This window comes from Gossypium hirsutum, chromosome D06, assembly GCF_007990345.1.
Source record: "Gossypium hirsutum isolate 1008001.06 chromosome D06, Gossypium_hirsutum_v2.1, whole genome shotgun sequence".
In the NCBI taxonomy this organism is placed as follows: Eukaryota; Viridiplantae; Streptophyta; class Magnoliopsida; order Malvales; family Malvaceae; genus Gossypium; species Gossypium hirsutum.
In genome coordinates, this window is record NC_053442.1 from 21,914,388 (window position 1) to 21,932,668 (window position 18,281).

The 18,281-nt window shown below is 29.7% G+C and overlaps 1 protein-coding gene across 1 annotated transcript; it reads left to right on the forward strand.

Annotated features, from left to right (window-relative positions):
- Positions 1-8,730: 8,730 nt before the first annotated feature.
- Positions 8,731-9,529, forward strand: LOC107900348 (dynein light chain LC6, flagellar outer arm). Its single transcript, XM_016825978.2, has 2 exons — positions 8,731-8,966; positions 9,088-9,529. Exons 1-2 carry the CDS (start codon positions 8,829-8,831, stop codon positions 9,238-9,240), a joined length of 291 nt encoding a protein of 96 aa, XP_016681467.1. The 5' UTR covers positions 8,731-8,828; the 3' UTR covers positions 9,241-9,529.
- The last annotated feature ends 8,752 nt before the right edge of the window (positions 9,530-18,281 follow it).

An 18,281-nucleotide genomic window follows, 5' to 3' on the forward strand; every position in this document is an offset into this window, starting at 1 on the left:
GAAGATATTTTATAATTATTAATTGTATGAATTATATAATGAGATTTTTATATAATAAATAAATTAAAGACATGACAAGTGTGTGGTGATAAGATGGTACAAGTGTAATAATATATATACATACACTTGTATTATAATTATTATTTACTTAAAATTTAAGTAAAAGATATTAATTAATTAAATAATTATATTATGAGATTTTTATTTGATAAACAAATTAAGTAGTGACAATTGTATGGTATTGATGGTGTACAAATGTGAATAATATGATTGAATATTTAATAGATATTTAGAATAAAATATATATTATTATTATAACATAAAGTAAATGAAATAAAATGAAATAAAAGAAAGAAAGAAACAGAATAGGAAGGGACGAAACAGAGAAGGAACAGGCGAGAAAGAAAGAAAGAAAAAGCAAAAAGAGAAAGAAAGGAAAAATTAGGGTTTAAAGTTTTAAAGCTTTAAAGGTAAGTCAATCAAGTCCTTTTCTTTTAATTTAGATGTTTTAGAAGTCTTAAAATAAGGTTTTGATGGAATTAAGTTGATATTTTGTAAGTTTATAGGTTTTCAAGTATAGTTTATGTTGAACAAAAGAGATGAATTAGGGATTTAATTGAATGAATTTCAAGTTAGAATTAATAAAAGGATTAAATTGTAAAAGAAACTATAATTTTTATGTTCTAGGGATTAAATTGAGAGAAATTCGAAATTAGGAAAATATGCTAACATTTTAATAGTTACATTTGAGTTTGGATGAAATTTGAATAGAAATAGAGTGTGAATTGAATTAGGAAAGTAAGTGAACTTAGTTAGGATTAAATTGAGAATAAGGAAGAAATTGAATAGAAATTTAATTATTTATCATAATTAGTGCTGAAATTAATAGTGTAAATTATTATTATTTTCGTAGCTAGCAAAGAACCAGAAGCATCGGCACGGAAGGGAAAAGAGAAGATTAACTCGAGAAAATCACGGTTTGTATTACTATAATTCAAGTTATTTATTATTAAATGTTAAATTTTAATTTATGTGTTTGGTAAATGAAATGTGAGGTAAGTATTATTATTATTATTATTATTATTATTATTATTAGTGAGAATTAAATTGAATAGTTTATATGAATTAACATTTGAATTGTTTGTTGATTAAAAGCGGGAAATGAATTTGAATCGAATTGTGAATGGTATTAAATTGAATGGAAATGTATTGAGTTATGAAATGTGTGAATTTGTGGATTAATTATTGATTGAAAGCTGGAAAAATGATTGAATTGAAAATGTGATAAATTATGATTGAATTGGAGTTATACGTAATTTAAATACCCTATTAACTAGTCGAGCTGAGTCGGATATAGTTAGCATGCCATAGGATTGGAAGAGTTCAGAGATACTTCGACCTCGGGTCGATGAGACACTGGGTGTCACTATATTTCTTCGGATAGTTTCGATGAGGTACTGGGTACCAACTTTCTTCGGCTTTGCCGATGAGACACTGGGTGTCAACTTTGCTTCGAACTATCCGATGAGGCACTGGGTGCCATTCTGGTGTGTTTGGTTGGATCCATGTATCCGCCAAAGTCCAAGTTTTGTTAATAGGGTAAATGATGAAATGATAAACCGAACTAGTTGATCAAATGAGCTACTGAAATAAAGTGAAAAAGTTGAATTGTGAATTGAAATGTGATATGAGATTGAGAAATTAACCTAAGGTTCATGATATGTCCAAATTCAAATTGTGGATGTATGATATCAATTGATGAATTGCTATTGTTGAAATATGGAATTTAAATTTAAATTTGAATATACGATTTATGCATTATATGTTTATTATTGTTATAATTTGAATTATGGTAATACCACTGAGTATGAAATACTCAGTGTACGGTTGTTTCCATGCGCAGGTTGATAGAAGTCAAAAATTCCGGTTCAGCATCCAGATCAATCCCGACTTCAGCATAACTTTGGTGATGTATATTTTCTTTTGGTAATGTGGCATGTACATAGGATGTGTATAAAGGTTATTATGTTTTAATATAAATGGTTAAAAATGTTAGTGTTATAAGTTTATGAATTATAATGAAAGAAGTTTATCTATTTTTATTTAATTAGTATATTGTTAAATTTAAATTGATATTATGTTTATTGAGTTTGATTAGAAGGTATTTAGAATAGAAAATGAGAATGTGACATGAATTGGTTGATTTGATTATATTTGAAAATAATATGGTTTTAATTGCAAGGGGTTTTATGTAAAAATATGTAGAAGTGCTGCCAAAATTTTTTTTTAAAAATAAAAAAATGAAGTCAATTAGTAAAATATTATATGATTTTATGATTTTATTTTAATATGTTTGTTATCTATTTAAGAATTATTGTAAATTATCTTATATGTCCGGTAATGCCTCGTAACCCTGTTCCGACGACGATTTAGGGTTAAGGGGTGTTACAGAATTTGCTTACAACAACAATTTTCATGCTAGTTTGAAAATGCCTCCATTTGAAGCTTTATATGGTAAAAGGTGTAGAACACCTACTTGCTGGATGGAGCTTAGTGAAAAAAAATTAGTAGGTCATGAGTTGGTGCGTGAAACTGAAGAAAAAGTCTTTGTTATCCATAGTCATTTAAAAGTTGCTCAAGATCGTCATAAAACTTATGCATATCTAAAGAGAAAAGAAGTTTCTTTCAAAGCTGGTGATAATGTATTCTTAAAAGTCTCTCATTCGAAGAAGATCATCATATTTGGTCAAAAAGGAAAATTGAGTCCAAGGTTTGTAGGGCCTTATGAAGTTTTAGAGAAAGTTAGACTTGTAGCTTATAGATTGGCTTTACTGCTTGAGTTATCAAAGATACACAACGTGTTTCATATATCTATGTTGAGAAGATATAGATCAATTTGAGATCATGTTGTACAAATTGAAGAATTAGAGATTGAACCAAACTTGTCTTATAAAAAAGAACCCATTCGTATCTTAGCAATAGTGGTAAAAGACCTGAAGAATAAAAGGATTCCATTAGTGAAAGTATTGTAAATAAATCATAATATAGAAGAAGCTACATAGGAAAAAGAAAGGCAAATGAAATCCTTAGTTATTTTTAGGTATGAATTCTGAGGACCAAATTTTCTAAATGGAGGAGAGTTGTAACATCCCGTCTGACGAAGTCTTGGTATCTGGTTACTGTCTAGTGTGTCTTGGTAAAATAAAAGTATATATGAGTAAGTAAAAATTTTATTTTGATTAAGTATAGGGTTTCTTGTATGCGTCACTTGGCAAACTCTTAGCTTTGGCGAAGATTCATGGTTTGGTAGACTCTTCTGTTATGTGTACACCACCCAAGTGCTTTAGGCGAGAACATTAGTTTGTTGTTGCATATATTTATTTATTATTTTAGTAAGGCAATTTAGTTAGTTAAATTGAGACTTAGTTACAATGGAACTAAGCAACTGTAGATGAAAAGACTTAAATCATGTAAGTGCACTTCATCACGGGAATCAAGACTGTTAGTGGAATTATCTAATTTTTCCATTAAACTTTGTCTTCATGCTTAAGTATATAGGGATAGTAGTGTCTTCACCGAAAATCTTTACATTTTCTTTGTATTCATCTTCCTCCTTGATTTTTTTTTTCACTTTCTGAAAACCTAAGTCTAGAAAACCTCTCTGAAGTTGGGTTTGCTGTATTCATCTAACTTACACGTTTGTTTAGCTCACTAGTAATTTTTTATGAAACCTAGGTTATTTTCAAATTTATTTACATATTTTTGGTTCTGCATGCATAAGTTTTATATTGGTGTGTAAAGAAGGAAACTTCTTGATGTTGGGTTCAAAGTTGATGTTTCTTACATGCATGTTTAGATTCGATAGAGAAGTGATCTGATATATTGAATTATCCCTATTTTTTAGCTCAAGAAGATACTGAAGGTTCGATTGATAAAGGTAAAGGACCTGCTATATAGATTTTCCTATATTTTTGGCAAGTTCCTTCTCACTTCTATGTGTAGTGGTTTTCTATACCTCATAGTTATATAAGGTAAGTATTCTTTCTCTGTAAAGTATGTATAATGTAAGTGAGTGAAGAAGGGTTGTTCAAAGTCAATAGTCTAAGTTCAGTATGTTTATGATAAGAAATATGGGTCATTTTCATGTTAAGTCACTACCATCTACCTTTGATATGAATGATATGATATGATTTGGTACGTGAAGATGAAGTTGATGATATATGTTCGTGTAGCCTCCAGTAGGGAAGATATATTGCAAACCGAATTGGCAGATCATGATAAACATGCTACTGAATGATTCTGATATGGGGAGCTATAAGGGAAGAATGTATATTAATTAACCAAAACCATATGAGATGTATCTAACTCTAAAAACTAGGTATGTGGTTGACATGAAAATGAATTGTCTGAATTATGTGAGTTGGTATATAGAATTCACCCATATGACACGCCATCAGCGTACTGAGTTCTGTATACTCTATTGGGCTTACTTTGTGATATTATGAGAAATCCTTTTGAAATATTTGATTGTGAAGTTAGTATTCTTATATAAGATCTCTTTGGAACTCACTAAGTTCTTTTGAACTTACCCCGTTATCCTTTTCCTTCTTAAGCCTGCTGAGTGATGGAAGACTTTCTAAAGGACTACGCTAGAGGACATCTGTTGTTGTGAGATAACTACTTTTTTGTACTATGCATGACAAATGGGGGCGATGTCTATTTGTGTTTTGAGAAGGATATGTACCTAAGACTCCTATTGATAAATTATGATTTAATGAAGTTTCATTAAATTTTATGGAATGGTTTTAAAGTATTATATTTTGTTTGATGAATAATATCTCACTGAAATTTATATGCCATTTGACTTATACTTTATATTTCCGTATTTTATTAAAAGTTTATTTCAAACATTGTAGTTTTACAAAATTTACGCCAGAAACAGTTTTAAAGATAGATGATTTCTAAGTAGTGACTCGTCATACTTAGATTCTTATAAGGGATCGAGTTTGACGTGTTACAATGAAAAAGAAGAGAAAAAAATGAAAAAGAAAACAGAAAAATGGAGAGAGTAGGGAAGAAGGGGACAACAATCAAGAGAAAAATTAGAAGATAAACTCTCCATTTAAAAAAAACTAATTAACCCCACTAAATCCTACTCCGGTATTATCACAATCAAGCTATTTCGTATTTAAATTTGACCCAAATTCTGAGCATGGGCGGCACAACAAAGAAAGAGAAAAAATAATTTCTACTTTTGCACACAATAAGATTCGAACTTGAGACCTATAAGTTAGCTAAAGTCTTACTACTGAACTAGAAAACTCATTCTTATTAACAATTAAACAAAAATTATAGATAAGCTAGGTGTGACTAGGCAGATATAGGGATAAAAATAACCAAAATTCAAGGAAAAGGAATCGCACACAGGACCTCAAGCACACATAAACCACTTAACCACTAGGAAAAATTAATCACTTGACACAATTTCGCAATTCAAAAATTAAAAGAAAACTTGGGGCGTTACATGTTCGCTCCTCCATTTGTTGAGGTCACTATGGAACCTACCTCTCGACCGGGGAGAATTTTCATACCCTTCCCCAATAAGAAAACATGCAGAACAATGAGTGGCTTGGTGAGAGCCCAAACAGGTGCCCATGGATGGCCCTCTGGCGAAAACCTTTCGTGATAACCCCCCGTTAGATCATACATGACCAATCACCCGCTTTTGGCCTTCAAGGAGGACCACTGAAGAACCACGAAGGCATGAAAACCTCATATAACCTTAGCAAAGAGAATGTTAGAGTAGGACCACATAATACTATGCATGGTGACAACTAACATGTAATAAACCTGCCACCTAACGGACTACACTAGCAGCCTACCAATCGTCTTGTAAGTGACATGGCACTACATGACAAGGGAACCTCCCCTATATATACCCCCAACACACGATGAACCAAGGACCTCATTTTCTTCCCTAAGTATTCCTCAATTACTTAGCATCCTTTAACCTCCTATTTCCTCTTCCTACTCTTCCTCTCCTTCTTCCCTTCCTTAGCTTCCAAGTTCGTCTCTCCACTTGCCACAAGTGAACTATTCTCCTTGTAACCACCACCTTCTCCTCCCCATCTCCTCGTCGTTGATTCCTTGTATCAACAATAAAAAAATTGGTGTTTTGCATAAAGTGTATCCAATTATACAAAAAATGGCTAGCTATATATGCCTCATTAATTAGATGTTTGAAATATAGAAGTTAGATTAATTAACTAAAAAAAATGATTAAGACTCAATATACACACTTCGAAAAATAAAAAATAAAATTAAAAACTATAAATGATAAAATTATAGTTAGAGATTAAATAAAAAGAACATAATTTTATAAGGATATTTTATAGAATTTGACCTTCATATATTTTCCTTGAAAACTTGTCCTTTCTATGGTTGTGTTGATGTGAACAACAAGCAAATCTTTATAGGAACTTGAGGATTTGGTGTCAACCAAATTGGTATTTCCAGGATTTTAGTCACCGCGGTCTCGACCGTGTATGTATATCAATCTCAATACGAAAATGTGATAAAGTAGGGTGAAAACAAACTTCACAGTTGATTTTGGTAAGAAAAAGAGTTGGAATGGAATGGAAACTAATTTAGGCATCAAGAGATGTCATTATGCTTTCTTGAGAGTTGGGGATAAAATTTTGAAAGTTATTTTTCAGCAGTCATTCTTCAACATAACGACATCTAAAAAAGGAGATTTTGAAACTATAATAAAGAGAAAGTAGATGAGTTTGAGGATAATCATACCACATCTTCAAAGGTGATTTTATCACTAAAATGTATAAAGAAAAGTAAGTAATGGCAATCCTGTTCATTCCTTACTAATATATTACAGATATGTTAATTATGAGTCAAACTTGAAAATTTGATCTATTCAACTCAAACTTAAACTTTATCTAACCCTTTTTTATCATAAAAAGTCAATAAATTGAACTCATCCAATTCAAACCGAATTGACCTAAACTTAAATTAGTTTGAACTCGAAATTGGCTCAAATATATAATAACCTGAACAAATAACATGAAATAATCCAAACATGAAAAGACCTAACCTGAAAAACCCAAAACTTAAACCTAAATGATTCAAAAAAGACTCAAATCCAGAACTAGCCAGAACCGAAATGACTCATTCTAAATCAATCTAGTTCAAAACTATTAGACCTGAAAATACCAATAGGAGATGAATTGGTATTTTATAAATATTTAAAAACTTTTCTAAAAATTAAAGAAATCAGAGAAAAGCTTGGACTAAAATCCTCTAATTTTTGTGGATAAGGTATAACCTTTACAACTCTATCTTTTCAAAAACTTAGATAGAACTTACCTTAATTTTTATGGCTAAACTAAAATTCTGTAGTTTTTGTGTCTCAACTTATATCCCTCCAATACAAATTGATAGAAAGATGAAGTAAACAAATATGACATCTAAAAAGGTATGTGTTTACAAATCTTGGCTCACTAAAACAAATAAAATAAGAGTAAAAAAATATTTTACATTTAGTACAAAGACTAAGTACAAGAGAAAACTGAGAAATGGAATTCAAAGCTTTTCTCTTTAACTTTGATGCTTAGATACGTCTCTCTTAAGTCTTGTAGTGTTTTTTACTTGTATTTATATCAAAGAATGAGTTTTTGAATGCTTGGAGACATTGGAAGTGATTTGGAACCATTTGAAGCATTAATTTTAAGCCGAAAAAGTGCCCCTTCAATTTAGGTATCTATACTTAGCTAAAAAGTAGTCACTTATAGTTGTTATAATTGCAAGTCTTGAAACGTAGAAAGCAAGTTTGGATACTTGCAAGGCAAGGTATCAGTACTTGCATACCAAGTCTCGGTACATTGCCTCGTTGGGTTGTCTTGTGGCTACTGACTTGCTAGTCTCAATAGAATACTTACAATGCTAGTTATAGAGACTTAGCTACTAAAATGATTTAAAAACATTTTCAAACACTGTAAAATATTTTGGTATTAACTCAAAAACATTTTAATAGGTTGGAAACATATTTTTAAATATTTTGTAAACCTTTTGGAAATACTTTGAAAATGTTTGTTAATTAAATGACTTAAAGAAATAAATAACTAAAACTTATCCTAAATAAAAACTTGAAATTTCAAAGAAAAAAAAAACTAATTTCACCAGTCGAATAGAAAGTTTTTTTTTCTTTTAAGTATGTTATACATATAACAGTACTATGGAGTATTGGCTTTTCTTCTTTCCTAAAATTAATTTTTTATTTTTATTTTGAAGCTTGAGCAGCCATTATTCCTTTACCACTCACTCTCTTTCTCTAACTTTGCCCAATTATTAAATGAAAAAGTTGAAAGCATATATGCTGGTTTATTTGATGTGCATATAGGTGTTTAATTATTATTTTTAACATATTTAATGCATTAATTTTATTGAATTTAAAAAGAAAATTCACTATTTTTTTTCAAAAAGAAAAAAAGGAAAATATTTTCTTAAATACCATATTATTATTAAGCTTTGGCTCTTCTTAATTGATTAGCATTTTCCAATTCCAAATCTGATTATTTTGCTTTCATTTGACTCTAAACTTAGTAAAGATTCCTTGCTTAATCTTTGCCTCATTTGCTTTATCTTTTTGCACACAAAATGTTTAATTCTTTCAGCAGCCCCTATATTTTCAAATTTTTTAAAATTCAGTTTCTCTACCTATCCAATTTAAAAAATTAAAATCCAATTGATAATATAGTTATTGTTCCTTCAAGAAAGTGGCTTCTCAGTTCCTTTTCAAATCACATATAGAAGAGATGCTGGAAGGTAAAGCAGTGATTGAAGACACAGATATGCCATTAAAGATGCAAGCTGGAGCACTGGCATCAGCATCTCGAGCTCTTGATCTCTTTGAAGGTTTTGACTGCATTTCTATTGCTGCATATATTAAAAAGGTTATCATCAAATCACACTTCCTTTGCTTTTGCTTTTGTTTTTAGCTAAATTCCTTTGCTTTTGCTTTTGTTTTTAGCTTTTAGATTATAATTATTGCTTAGCATGTGTAAATATAATCAGGAATTTGACAAGATGTATGGGGGTGGATGGCAATGCGTGGTGGGTACAAATTTCAGTTGTTTCATCACCCATTTCAAAGGAACTTTCATCTATTTTGCTTTGGGAACTCTCAACTTTCTCGTCTTCAACCCAACCCATTCTTTTTCTTGTTGATGGATCTTCATCTTCATCTTCAAAGGTTATCTTTGTTTTCTTGATGGTCAATTAATAGTTTGAAGTTGGCTTAGGTGTCAATTCTCCTTTTTGCTTGTTTGATTGATGAGAGTTGATGAATTATAAGTCAAAATTATGTTTGTGGGTTTTTGTGTTTAGGTAAAGTTGAAGATTTAGTTCAGAAAAATTAAACCACTCTCATTTCTTTGATTTCAACATGACATTTCAAAAATTTGTCAACTTACCAATGAGATTGGCATAAGTGATTAGGGTTTAGACACTTTGTGCACATCACTCGACTTCAAATCTTGTTAATCACCTTCGATTGTTTTATATGCCCCAAAAACTTACCAAAAAAGTTTGTAAGTAAACCTCTTCTCAAGGGCGTAGCTAAAGAGGATAAGCATGGTTCTAGCCCTCTTTACAGTTGGTATTTGTTAACATATTATTTAAAAATAATGTAAAATTATATTTGGCCCTTTCAAAAAATTCAATTTCGTCATACTAAACTTTTTAATTTAATGCAATGAATTTGGTAATACTTTTTATTATACATATTTTATTACTTTTTAGCTTAATTTTTCTTAGATTTTTAATTAACCATATATTTACCTTAGTTATTTTATTATTCATATTTTTTCATTCTATATAATTAAAAAAAAAGAAATTATGACATATTTAGTACAAATTGGATATTACTTATTTTAAATATAATAAATTAATATAACTTTATTTTTTATAATATTAAACAATTTTATAATTATTTTCATTATATTGTAATTTCTTAGAAATTAAAACTTTATAATTTATATTTTTTGTTGTTATTTAACCACAAAAATAATTTATACTTGAAAATTGAAAAAAATATTATAACTTTTTATATTTTTTGGTAATTTAAAAATTATATAAAATTTAAATATGAAGCTTTACTAGTAGAATTATCCACAAAATGACTTAGATTTGATTAGTTAGCGAATAGTTTTCTTGCTTACATTAGACTAGCTTGTTCGACATCAAAAGATATTTTTAATTAAAATTAAATAAAAATATTTTTAAATTAAAAAGTAAATCCAAGTTTATCTTCTTCTTCTTTTTAAAAATTATTTGGACTACAACATCAAATTAGACAAATACATCTTAACTTTGGCCTTGTTTGATAAACCATTGAAAATTAAATCTATTTAAAATTAATATTTTTAATGATTCAAATTTTTACACATGTTTGTTAATCCAAAATTAAAACAATCCAATAGAATTATTCTATAAAAAAAGTGCATAAAATAACGAGTAGGTAAGAGCTACTTATCACTTAATGGAGAATATTTTCAATTAATACAATTTTATTTTATTTATTTTAGTATTATATTATCCTATAAAAACTTTATGTTTAAATTTCGATTTTTATTTAGAATAAAGTGAAATGTAGAATTTTTTTAATTTAAATTTTATATTTATCAAACTATCTAATTATCTTTTGTAATTAATTTTAAGTAATATATCACATAAATTTTATGACTTAAATTCAGAACTTAAATTTTCAATACTTAATTTTTCAAGATATACTGGAAATTTAAGTGTTGAAAAGTTAAATACTGAATTTTTGAGACTGTACATACTCAACTTATGTTAGAAAATTGTATGGTGAATTAGGAATGTTGGGGATTGACCCGTATAAACAAGGAAATAGAAAAGGTAGAGAAGATCGAACACACTAATTTTACGTGGAAAGCCCAGAGTTAAGAAGATAAAAAAACCATGGGCAAATGAGACATCGCTTTTCACTAAATGAGTAAAGAAAATAGAGTATAATATGGAGAAAATAAGCCTAAATGTACTAAACGTACAAAACCAAACTCCGAAAATAAAATGCTAACTCAAGAATAAAATCATCTCCATAACCACGAAAACTCTCACCAAAACTCATTTGCGACTACATCTTGTCGCCCCCAAAAGAAAAGCCCTATAGTACTACATCTTTAATGGCCTTTCAAAACAGGGATACAATTACCCTTTAAATAGGTCAAGATTAGAGTTCTAATCATAATAAAATATTCCTAGATTAATCAGAGTTCGACATGGGAAAAGATAGCAGAGTTTAACTAGGAGAATTAACTCGGTGTTTGTAGAAAACATATCACCACGTCGCAACATCCTCATTCACGTCGTCACAACGTCAGGAAACTTCTCGTCGTGACATCGCCGACTAAGTTTGGTAAGTGTCTGCAAACTGTCCAATAAATGTGATGCACACCCCACAAATCTCCACCTTGACTTGTGTTTACTATATCTTCTTCTCCAAGCCCTGTCACAGGCTGAACTCAATCTTTGCAGAATACCAACCAAGCCCAAATCATTCTCGAACTTGGAAACTGAAAGACTTCTAGTCTTCAAATCAAGGTTGTATAGTGCAACAATGGCTACATGAATAGACATGTGCTTCACAACAGGAGAGAAAACATCGAGGAAATTAACTCCCTCCACTTAACTGTCACCCTTTGCGACCAACTTTGCTTTAAACACTTTGCTTTATTTGAAACTATTACAATCTGAAATTTGTGATTCCATCAAATTTCTTGATATCAAAATTCGTTGTCGCAATCCCTAAACAGGTCGATTGTAAAAACATAAAATTGCTATAATACCAATTTGTTGGGGATCGACCCATATAAACTTCGAAAGAGAAAAGTAGAGAAGATCGAACACACAAATCTTAGGTGGAAAACCCTCAGTTAAGAGGATAAAAAATCATGAGTAAAGGAGGCATCGAATTTTCACTAAATGAGTAAACAAACGAAAGTACAATATGGAGAAATAAGCCTAAATGTACCAAATGTACAAACCCAAACCCCAAAAACAAAGTCCTAACTCGGGAACAAAATTCTCTCCATAGTTACCACCAAAACTCATCTACAACTACATCTTGTTGCCCCCAAAAAATAAAATATAAGTACTGAATATAATTATGTTGTTTGATAAAAGTAAATACTAACTTTAAAAATTATGTTTTTATTAGTTTTAATCTTATTAATATAATATTTTATATTATTTTGAATAGTTTTGTATAAAAGTTAAATATGATAATTTGAATATCTTATTTTTAAAGGTTAATAAAATAAATTAACTTAATATTTTCTATATTAAGTGATAAGTAGCTATCTTCCTTTGTTATTCAGCAAACCCTAAGTGTTGAAAATTTAAGTACTGAAAAATTAAGTATTGAATTTAAGTTTTAATATTTATTTGATAAATTACTTAAAATTAAGTACCAAATATATTTATACTATTTGATAAATGTAAAATTTAAATTATGAAATTTTTATTTTACACTTTTATTCTTTCTTTTAAACCTTGCAGGTAATTTTAAACAAACTCTAATTTTAAATATCTTTACTATAAATATAAAATGTAAAAAACACTATGAAAATGAAATATAATTTTATTAAGAAAAATTGAAGGTTCATGTTTCATAGAAAATTTTGTTAAATAAAAGAATAAACTGAATGAGAAAATTGAGAGTAAATGTAAAGTGTTTAAAAGGATAATATAGTCTAAAAAGAATTAAATAAAAAAAAGAATTAAACTTATTGTAATAAGTAATTTTCTATTTACTTATCATTTTATATATATATATATATATATTTGGAAAAAGTTGTATAAAGTAGATTTCATTAAATATTATCAAACGTAGGTAAAAAAGATAAAAGTATTGAAAGTATTAATTTTCAGTTGATTATTTTTTAAAAAATTTATCAAACCTAACTTTATTTTTTATTTGAATATATATATATATTTATATATCTCCTAAACCTGTTATGATAATTAAAAAAAATTTGTGAACTTAACCTAGACTAGTTGCTTGGGTAAGGAATTTTTTTACCTTAGGTCGGTATAGTTAAACTTGAATTTAAATTAAATAATTTTAAAAAATAATTAAATTTAGTAAAAAATTTATATAAAATAGTTATATTCATTTTTTTAAAAAAAAAACAATGAAATGGATTATTTGGGTGGATCGAAATAGGCTCGAGCACGACATTGCAAATTTTTTTTAAACAGTAACTTGGCTTGGCTCATGAACATATTTAACTTAAAATATAACATGTTAATAAACATATTAAGTAGAAAAATATGATAAAAAAATATTAATAACAATTAAGATTTTTGTATGTCAATTTAAAATTTGAACTATGGGTCTTACCTCTAGTTTTCTTTGAGATTTTTCCGGGGGCAAGTTCTTTCATCCCGCATTTTGTAATTGTGCATGGTTTTGTATTGATTAGTTTGTTGATATTATTATTGTAGCACTCTTAACCTGTCTCCATCTCCGAATTAAGGTTACGGAGTATTACAACACATTGAAACAAATGATAGCATAAAATCATTCATATATTAATTTAAATAACAAATATCCAAAAATCATCATCATTCATAACATATATACAATTACGAGCCTTATATCGAGCTTATGGAACCTAAAAATCAAATTGGAAACAATTAGGGGCTAATTTGAAATAAAGCAGAAAAATGTAGAAAATTTGAAATCAGGGTTCACACAGTCGTTTGGCCAAGCCGTGTGGCTCAGTAACATAACCATGTGGCCAAACCATGTATAGATCAAAAATAGGGTCATAGGGTCGTGTCGCTAGACCGTGTGCAATTCAAATAGGGTCACATAGTCGTGTCTCCAAGTAGTGTAACAACCTAAAACCGTGTGGGAAAAACCTGCACCAAAATTGAATAGGCCACATAGCCGTGTGGAGCGGTTGTGTGTGACACACGGCCGTGTGACAGTCTGTGTCCTAGGCCGTGTGCACCTAAAATCACTTCTAAAACAAGGCAAAACATTTCTCATTCCTTAGGTGTCAAGCCTAACCAAATCAACCAATCTCATACCTTCAAAACACATTCAAGCAAGCTTAAAACATACCAAAACATTCAACCTAAGAGCCTAACCAATATGCCCTCATTGGCACCACATTTCATACACCAAACTAAACACACATTCAATCATCTGAAGGTACTACCTTAAAGATATACCAACATACCAATTCATTCATTTCAACATATCTATTTTACCATATCATCAACAATTTCATAAGAAATGAACCAAACAATCAAAGCACTCATATGAACATACATGAGCCAAAATACCAAATATATACACATTATCAAACCTTACTTAACTAAAGCTTAAGACAACATCATTATAAACCATTAAATTTGAAACTTCTATCGGTTTGGGAACGGAGAGTGTGTATGCTCCGATTTGAACTTCCAACTGATCAAGATTTCTGATGATCTACAAAAAAAAACAACGGATGTAAGCAAATCAATGCTTAGTAAGCTCGTATATAATGGAAACTTAAACTTACCAAATTTGAATCATTTTGTACATTTCATGCATAATTTCATTAACAAGCTTATTAATTCATTTATTTCCTATACACACAACAAATCTCACAAGTTAGTGAGTTCACATATATACATGAAACTTGAGCATACTATAGCAAAAAAATTCAAATAGCATATTTACCAATCAATTCATCCCACTCATATTCAAATGGTAAATCGCATTCCATTTTATTATACCATATCCAATTTCTCCTTTCAATGATTGATTCTATGTAGCTAACGCATATATTCTTTTCATTTTACATATATAAAAACTTAAAACATATCATATCATATAATGTTCATAAATAACAATTGCAATTCAATCACCCCTCTCAATTTGTAATATGTGATACATTCTATTCAAAGCTTGATACCATATATCTATTTCATAAATGTTCCTTACATAAATCAATTTACATATAGCCATTTCAAGTGTCGACCTTATCACAACATGATTTAACAATTCCAAATCAGTAAACAACAATTATGCGGATATTCAGACTTCATAATTTTGTTCATTTCAATGAATCAATTTAGCACTGTACATCCTTTATTTTTCTAATAGAACTTTGTAAAAGAACCCTATACACAAGTCTGAGAAATAGATGATGCTCATATGAGCTAATCATATACACAAATATACGTGTCAGGTTACCCGTCCGGGATAAACCAGTGACAACACAGAAAAATAGCTTGGTTTGGGCTATGTATACATGTAAGGTTACCAATCCAAGCTAAACCATTAAAGCAAAAACGGATTACCAATCCAAGCTAAATCTGTGTCACATGTATATCCGAGTCCGCAACAAATGCTGGAGCTCGGTCAAGAACGGGAATCATACAGAAACCTCGTGTATGAGACTTTTACTCAGTCCATCAAAATTATCTCAAAATTTGATTTATTACCACATAGTCTAATTTCCAATTTCAATAGTTTATATACAATTAATTAACAGTGTTTAATAATGAATTGTAATTATGGAAGATAGTATGAACTTACCTAGACAAAAACAGTTGCAAAAACAAGGCTGACGACTAATTCGTTAATTTAGCTTTTCCACAATTCAAGTCCTATTGTTTCGTTTCTTGATCTAAATAATTGTTTTCGTTCAATTAATCCATTCAAACATCTCAAATAATTAAACTTAAACTTATAAGCCTTTTATATATAAATTTACAAAATTATCCCTAAACTTTACACTTTTTACAATTTAGTCCATAAACCCGACATTTACAAATTAACCACATTTAATCAAAACCCATGCTAGCCAAATTCTATATAGTCCCTATTCAAACCTCATTTATCAAAATTTCACAATAATTTCAAGAAGTTTTACTATTTTAACAATTTAATCATTTAACAATAAAATTACTAAAAATCACTTTATAAAATAGTCATATTTAACAACTAAGCTTAATAATCTACCATTAGACTTGAAAAAAACTTCAAACTCATCAATGGCATAATCAAAAATGTTTAACAATTTTACAAAATAGTCCCTGAGTTAGCTAGATCAAGTTCTCGAGATTCCAAAAATATAAAAATTATAAGAAACAGACTAAAAACTACTTACCAATTAGCAAAAATAAACTTGTCATGATTTAGAACCCTTTCCCATTTTGTTTCTGGTTCTCAAATGAAAAAGATGAAAGAAATTCACCTTTTCTTTCTTTTTAAAATGTTTTCTTAAACATATAATATAATATTTATAAAATAAAATAAATCATATTTTAAGTAATAAATCTTCCACCACTGTCCATTACCATTAAGAATGGTATAATTACCATTTAAATCCCTTGACATAACTTATTTATTCTTTTTAGTTAATAGAAATCAATAAAGATCAATTTTTACGTCTTTTACGATTTAGACATTTTTCTTTAATTAACTATTTTAACTTTAAAATTTTCTGATCAAATTTCGATACACTTATATCATTGCTCCATAAATATTTTTATTAATATTTACAGGCTCAGTTTATAGAAACGAGGTCCCGATACCTCATTTTCCAAAACCACTTGACTTTAGGGACAACCACTTGTACTTAACTATTCTTTCAATTTGCAAAAATTACTAAATCAATATTCAATATAATATTATAATACTCACTCGTGGGATTTGTAGTCCCGAAACCACTATTTTTGACACCACTGTTTTAGATTTGGTCATTAAATTTCTATAGTGAGAGAATAATCTTTTAATTGGTTTTTTGTTTGTAATCTAGTCATTTTGATGCACTATTAGGAGAAGATCGCGAGACGAACGATTTGTATCCGGTGAACTAGGTGTTGTAGGACTGTTTCTTTTTCTAGGTAAGTGATCGAATGCTTAGCTATGAACTGATTTTGGCTAGGGTCGAGTGCCCTATTGGTTAGGCTGAATTAGTGATTTGGATTTGGTATATCATTGTTAATCAACTTGTTTTGAATGTCATTTTTAGGGTCTGGAAGTGTGATGTAGTGTCATTTTTCAGAAATCATCAGGTGTGTGACTTAACCCTACATGATTTGTGTGTATGGAGCTAACTCAAGATTTCGTAAAATAGTGAAAACCTGAAATTATCGACGCCAGATGACTGTGTGCCAAACCGTGTGAGCCATAAGGGCGTGTGTCTGGTTGTGTGTCAGACCATGTGAGACACACGGGCGTGTGTCTAGCTGCATGTCTAGCCATGTGGGCCACACGGTCTAGACAGGTAGAGTGTGTGGGCCCATTTTGAATAGTTTTTTTGGGCCTTGTCTGGGCCGAGTGTGGGAATTCTAAAATATTATTTGTAAGTATTTTGGAAGAATGTTAGACCCTGTAAAGTCATAAATCTTTGCGTTCATATCTCAGTATAAATATGACTCTAAGTAAGCTAATTCGTATGATTTGTTCTATTTTTTCATATGTATGAAAAACTTAATTTTGATTTTTCATTAGTGGGTGTGGCATGTTATGATGATTATGCATGATCACTTTGTATGACTTTGCATATGCATTTGGGGTATGAGATGGAGGAAGCTTGTTTCAGGCAATTTATCTGCGCTTTATGATTCTGACGGTATTTCTGCAATATGCTTTCGGCAGCAGAGCTGCATATTATCTGAGTGGCATACATCCACATTACGATGTGAGGGATGGATGGGTTCTTGTAGCCTTATTTGGTGTGATTGGTTGGACAGAGTTGGTGTGTAGTAGATGGGGGGTAGGATTTTCCGTATGACATTCTTATACTAAGCATGTTATAGTTTATGATCTGTCCATTTTGATAAATGCATATGTGCATGTTCTATAATTTGATTCTGTTTATTTGATTATGATTGTGGGCCAAGGCACACACTAGGCTTTATAACTCACCCCGTTTGCTTAATAATTTTAGGTAACCCTCGGACTTAGGATTTGATAGTGCACAGGAGCTCGGATTGGTTATTTTGTATAAAATTTATTTAGTAATCCTTATTTTGAAATTTACGGACTTTTGGACTATTAATCTATTTTGTGAACTTTATTTGTTGTTTTGGGATTTGCAGAGTATCCAGTTAGCTATTTAAAATTCGGTATGACTCTTGATAATTAAAAATTAAACGTTTGATTTTCAAAGCTAAACAAGTCTAAGAAATTTTTCGCTGCAAAAATTTAAATCGGGAATATGCATTTTTACAAA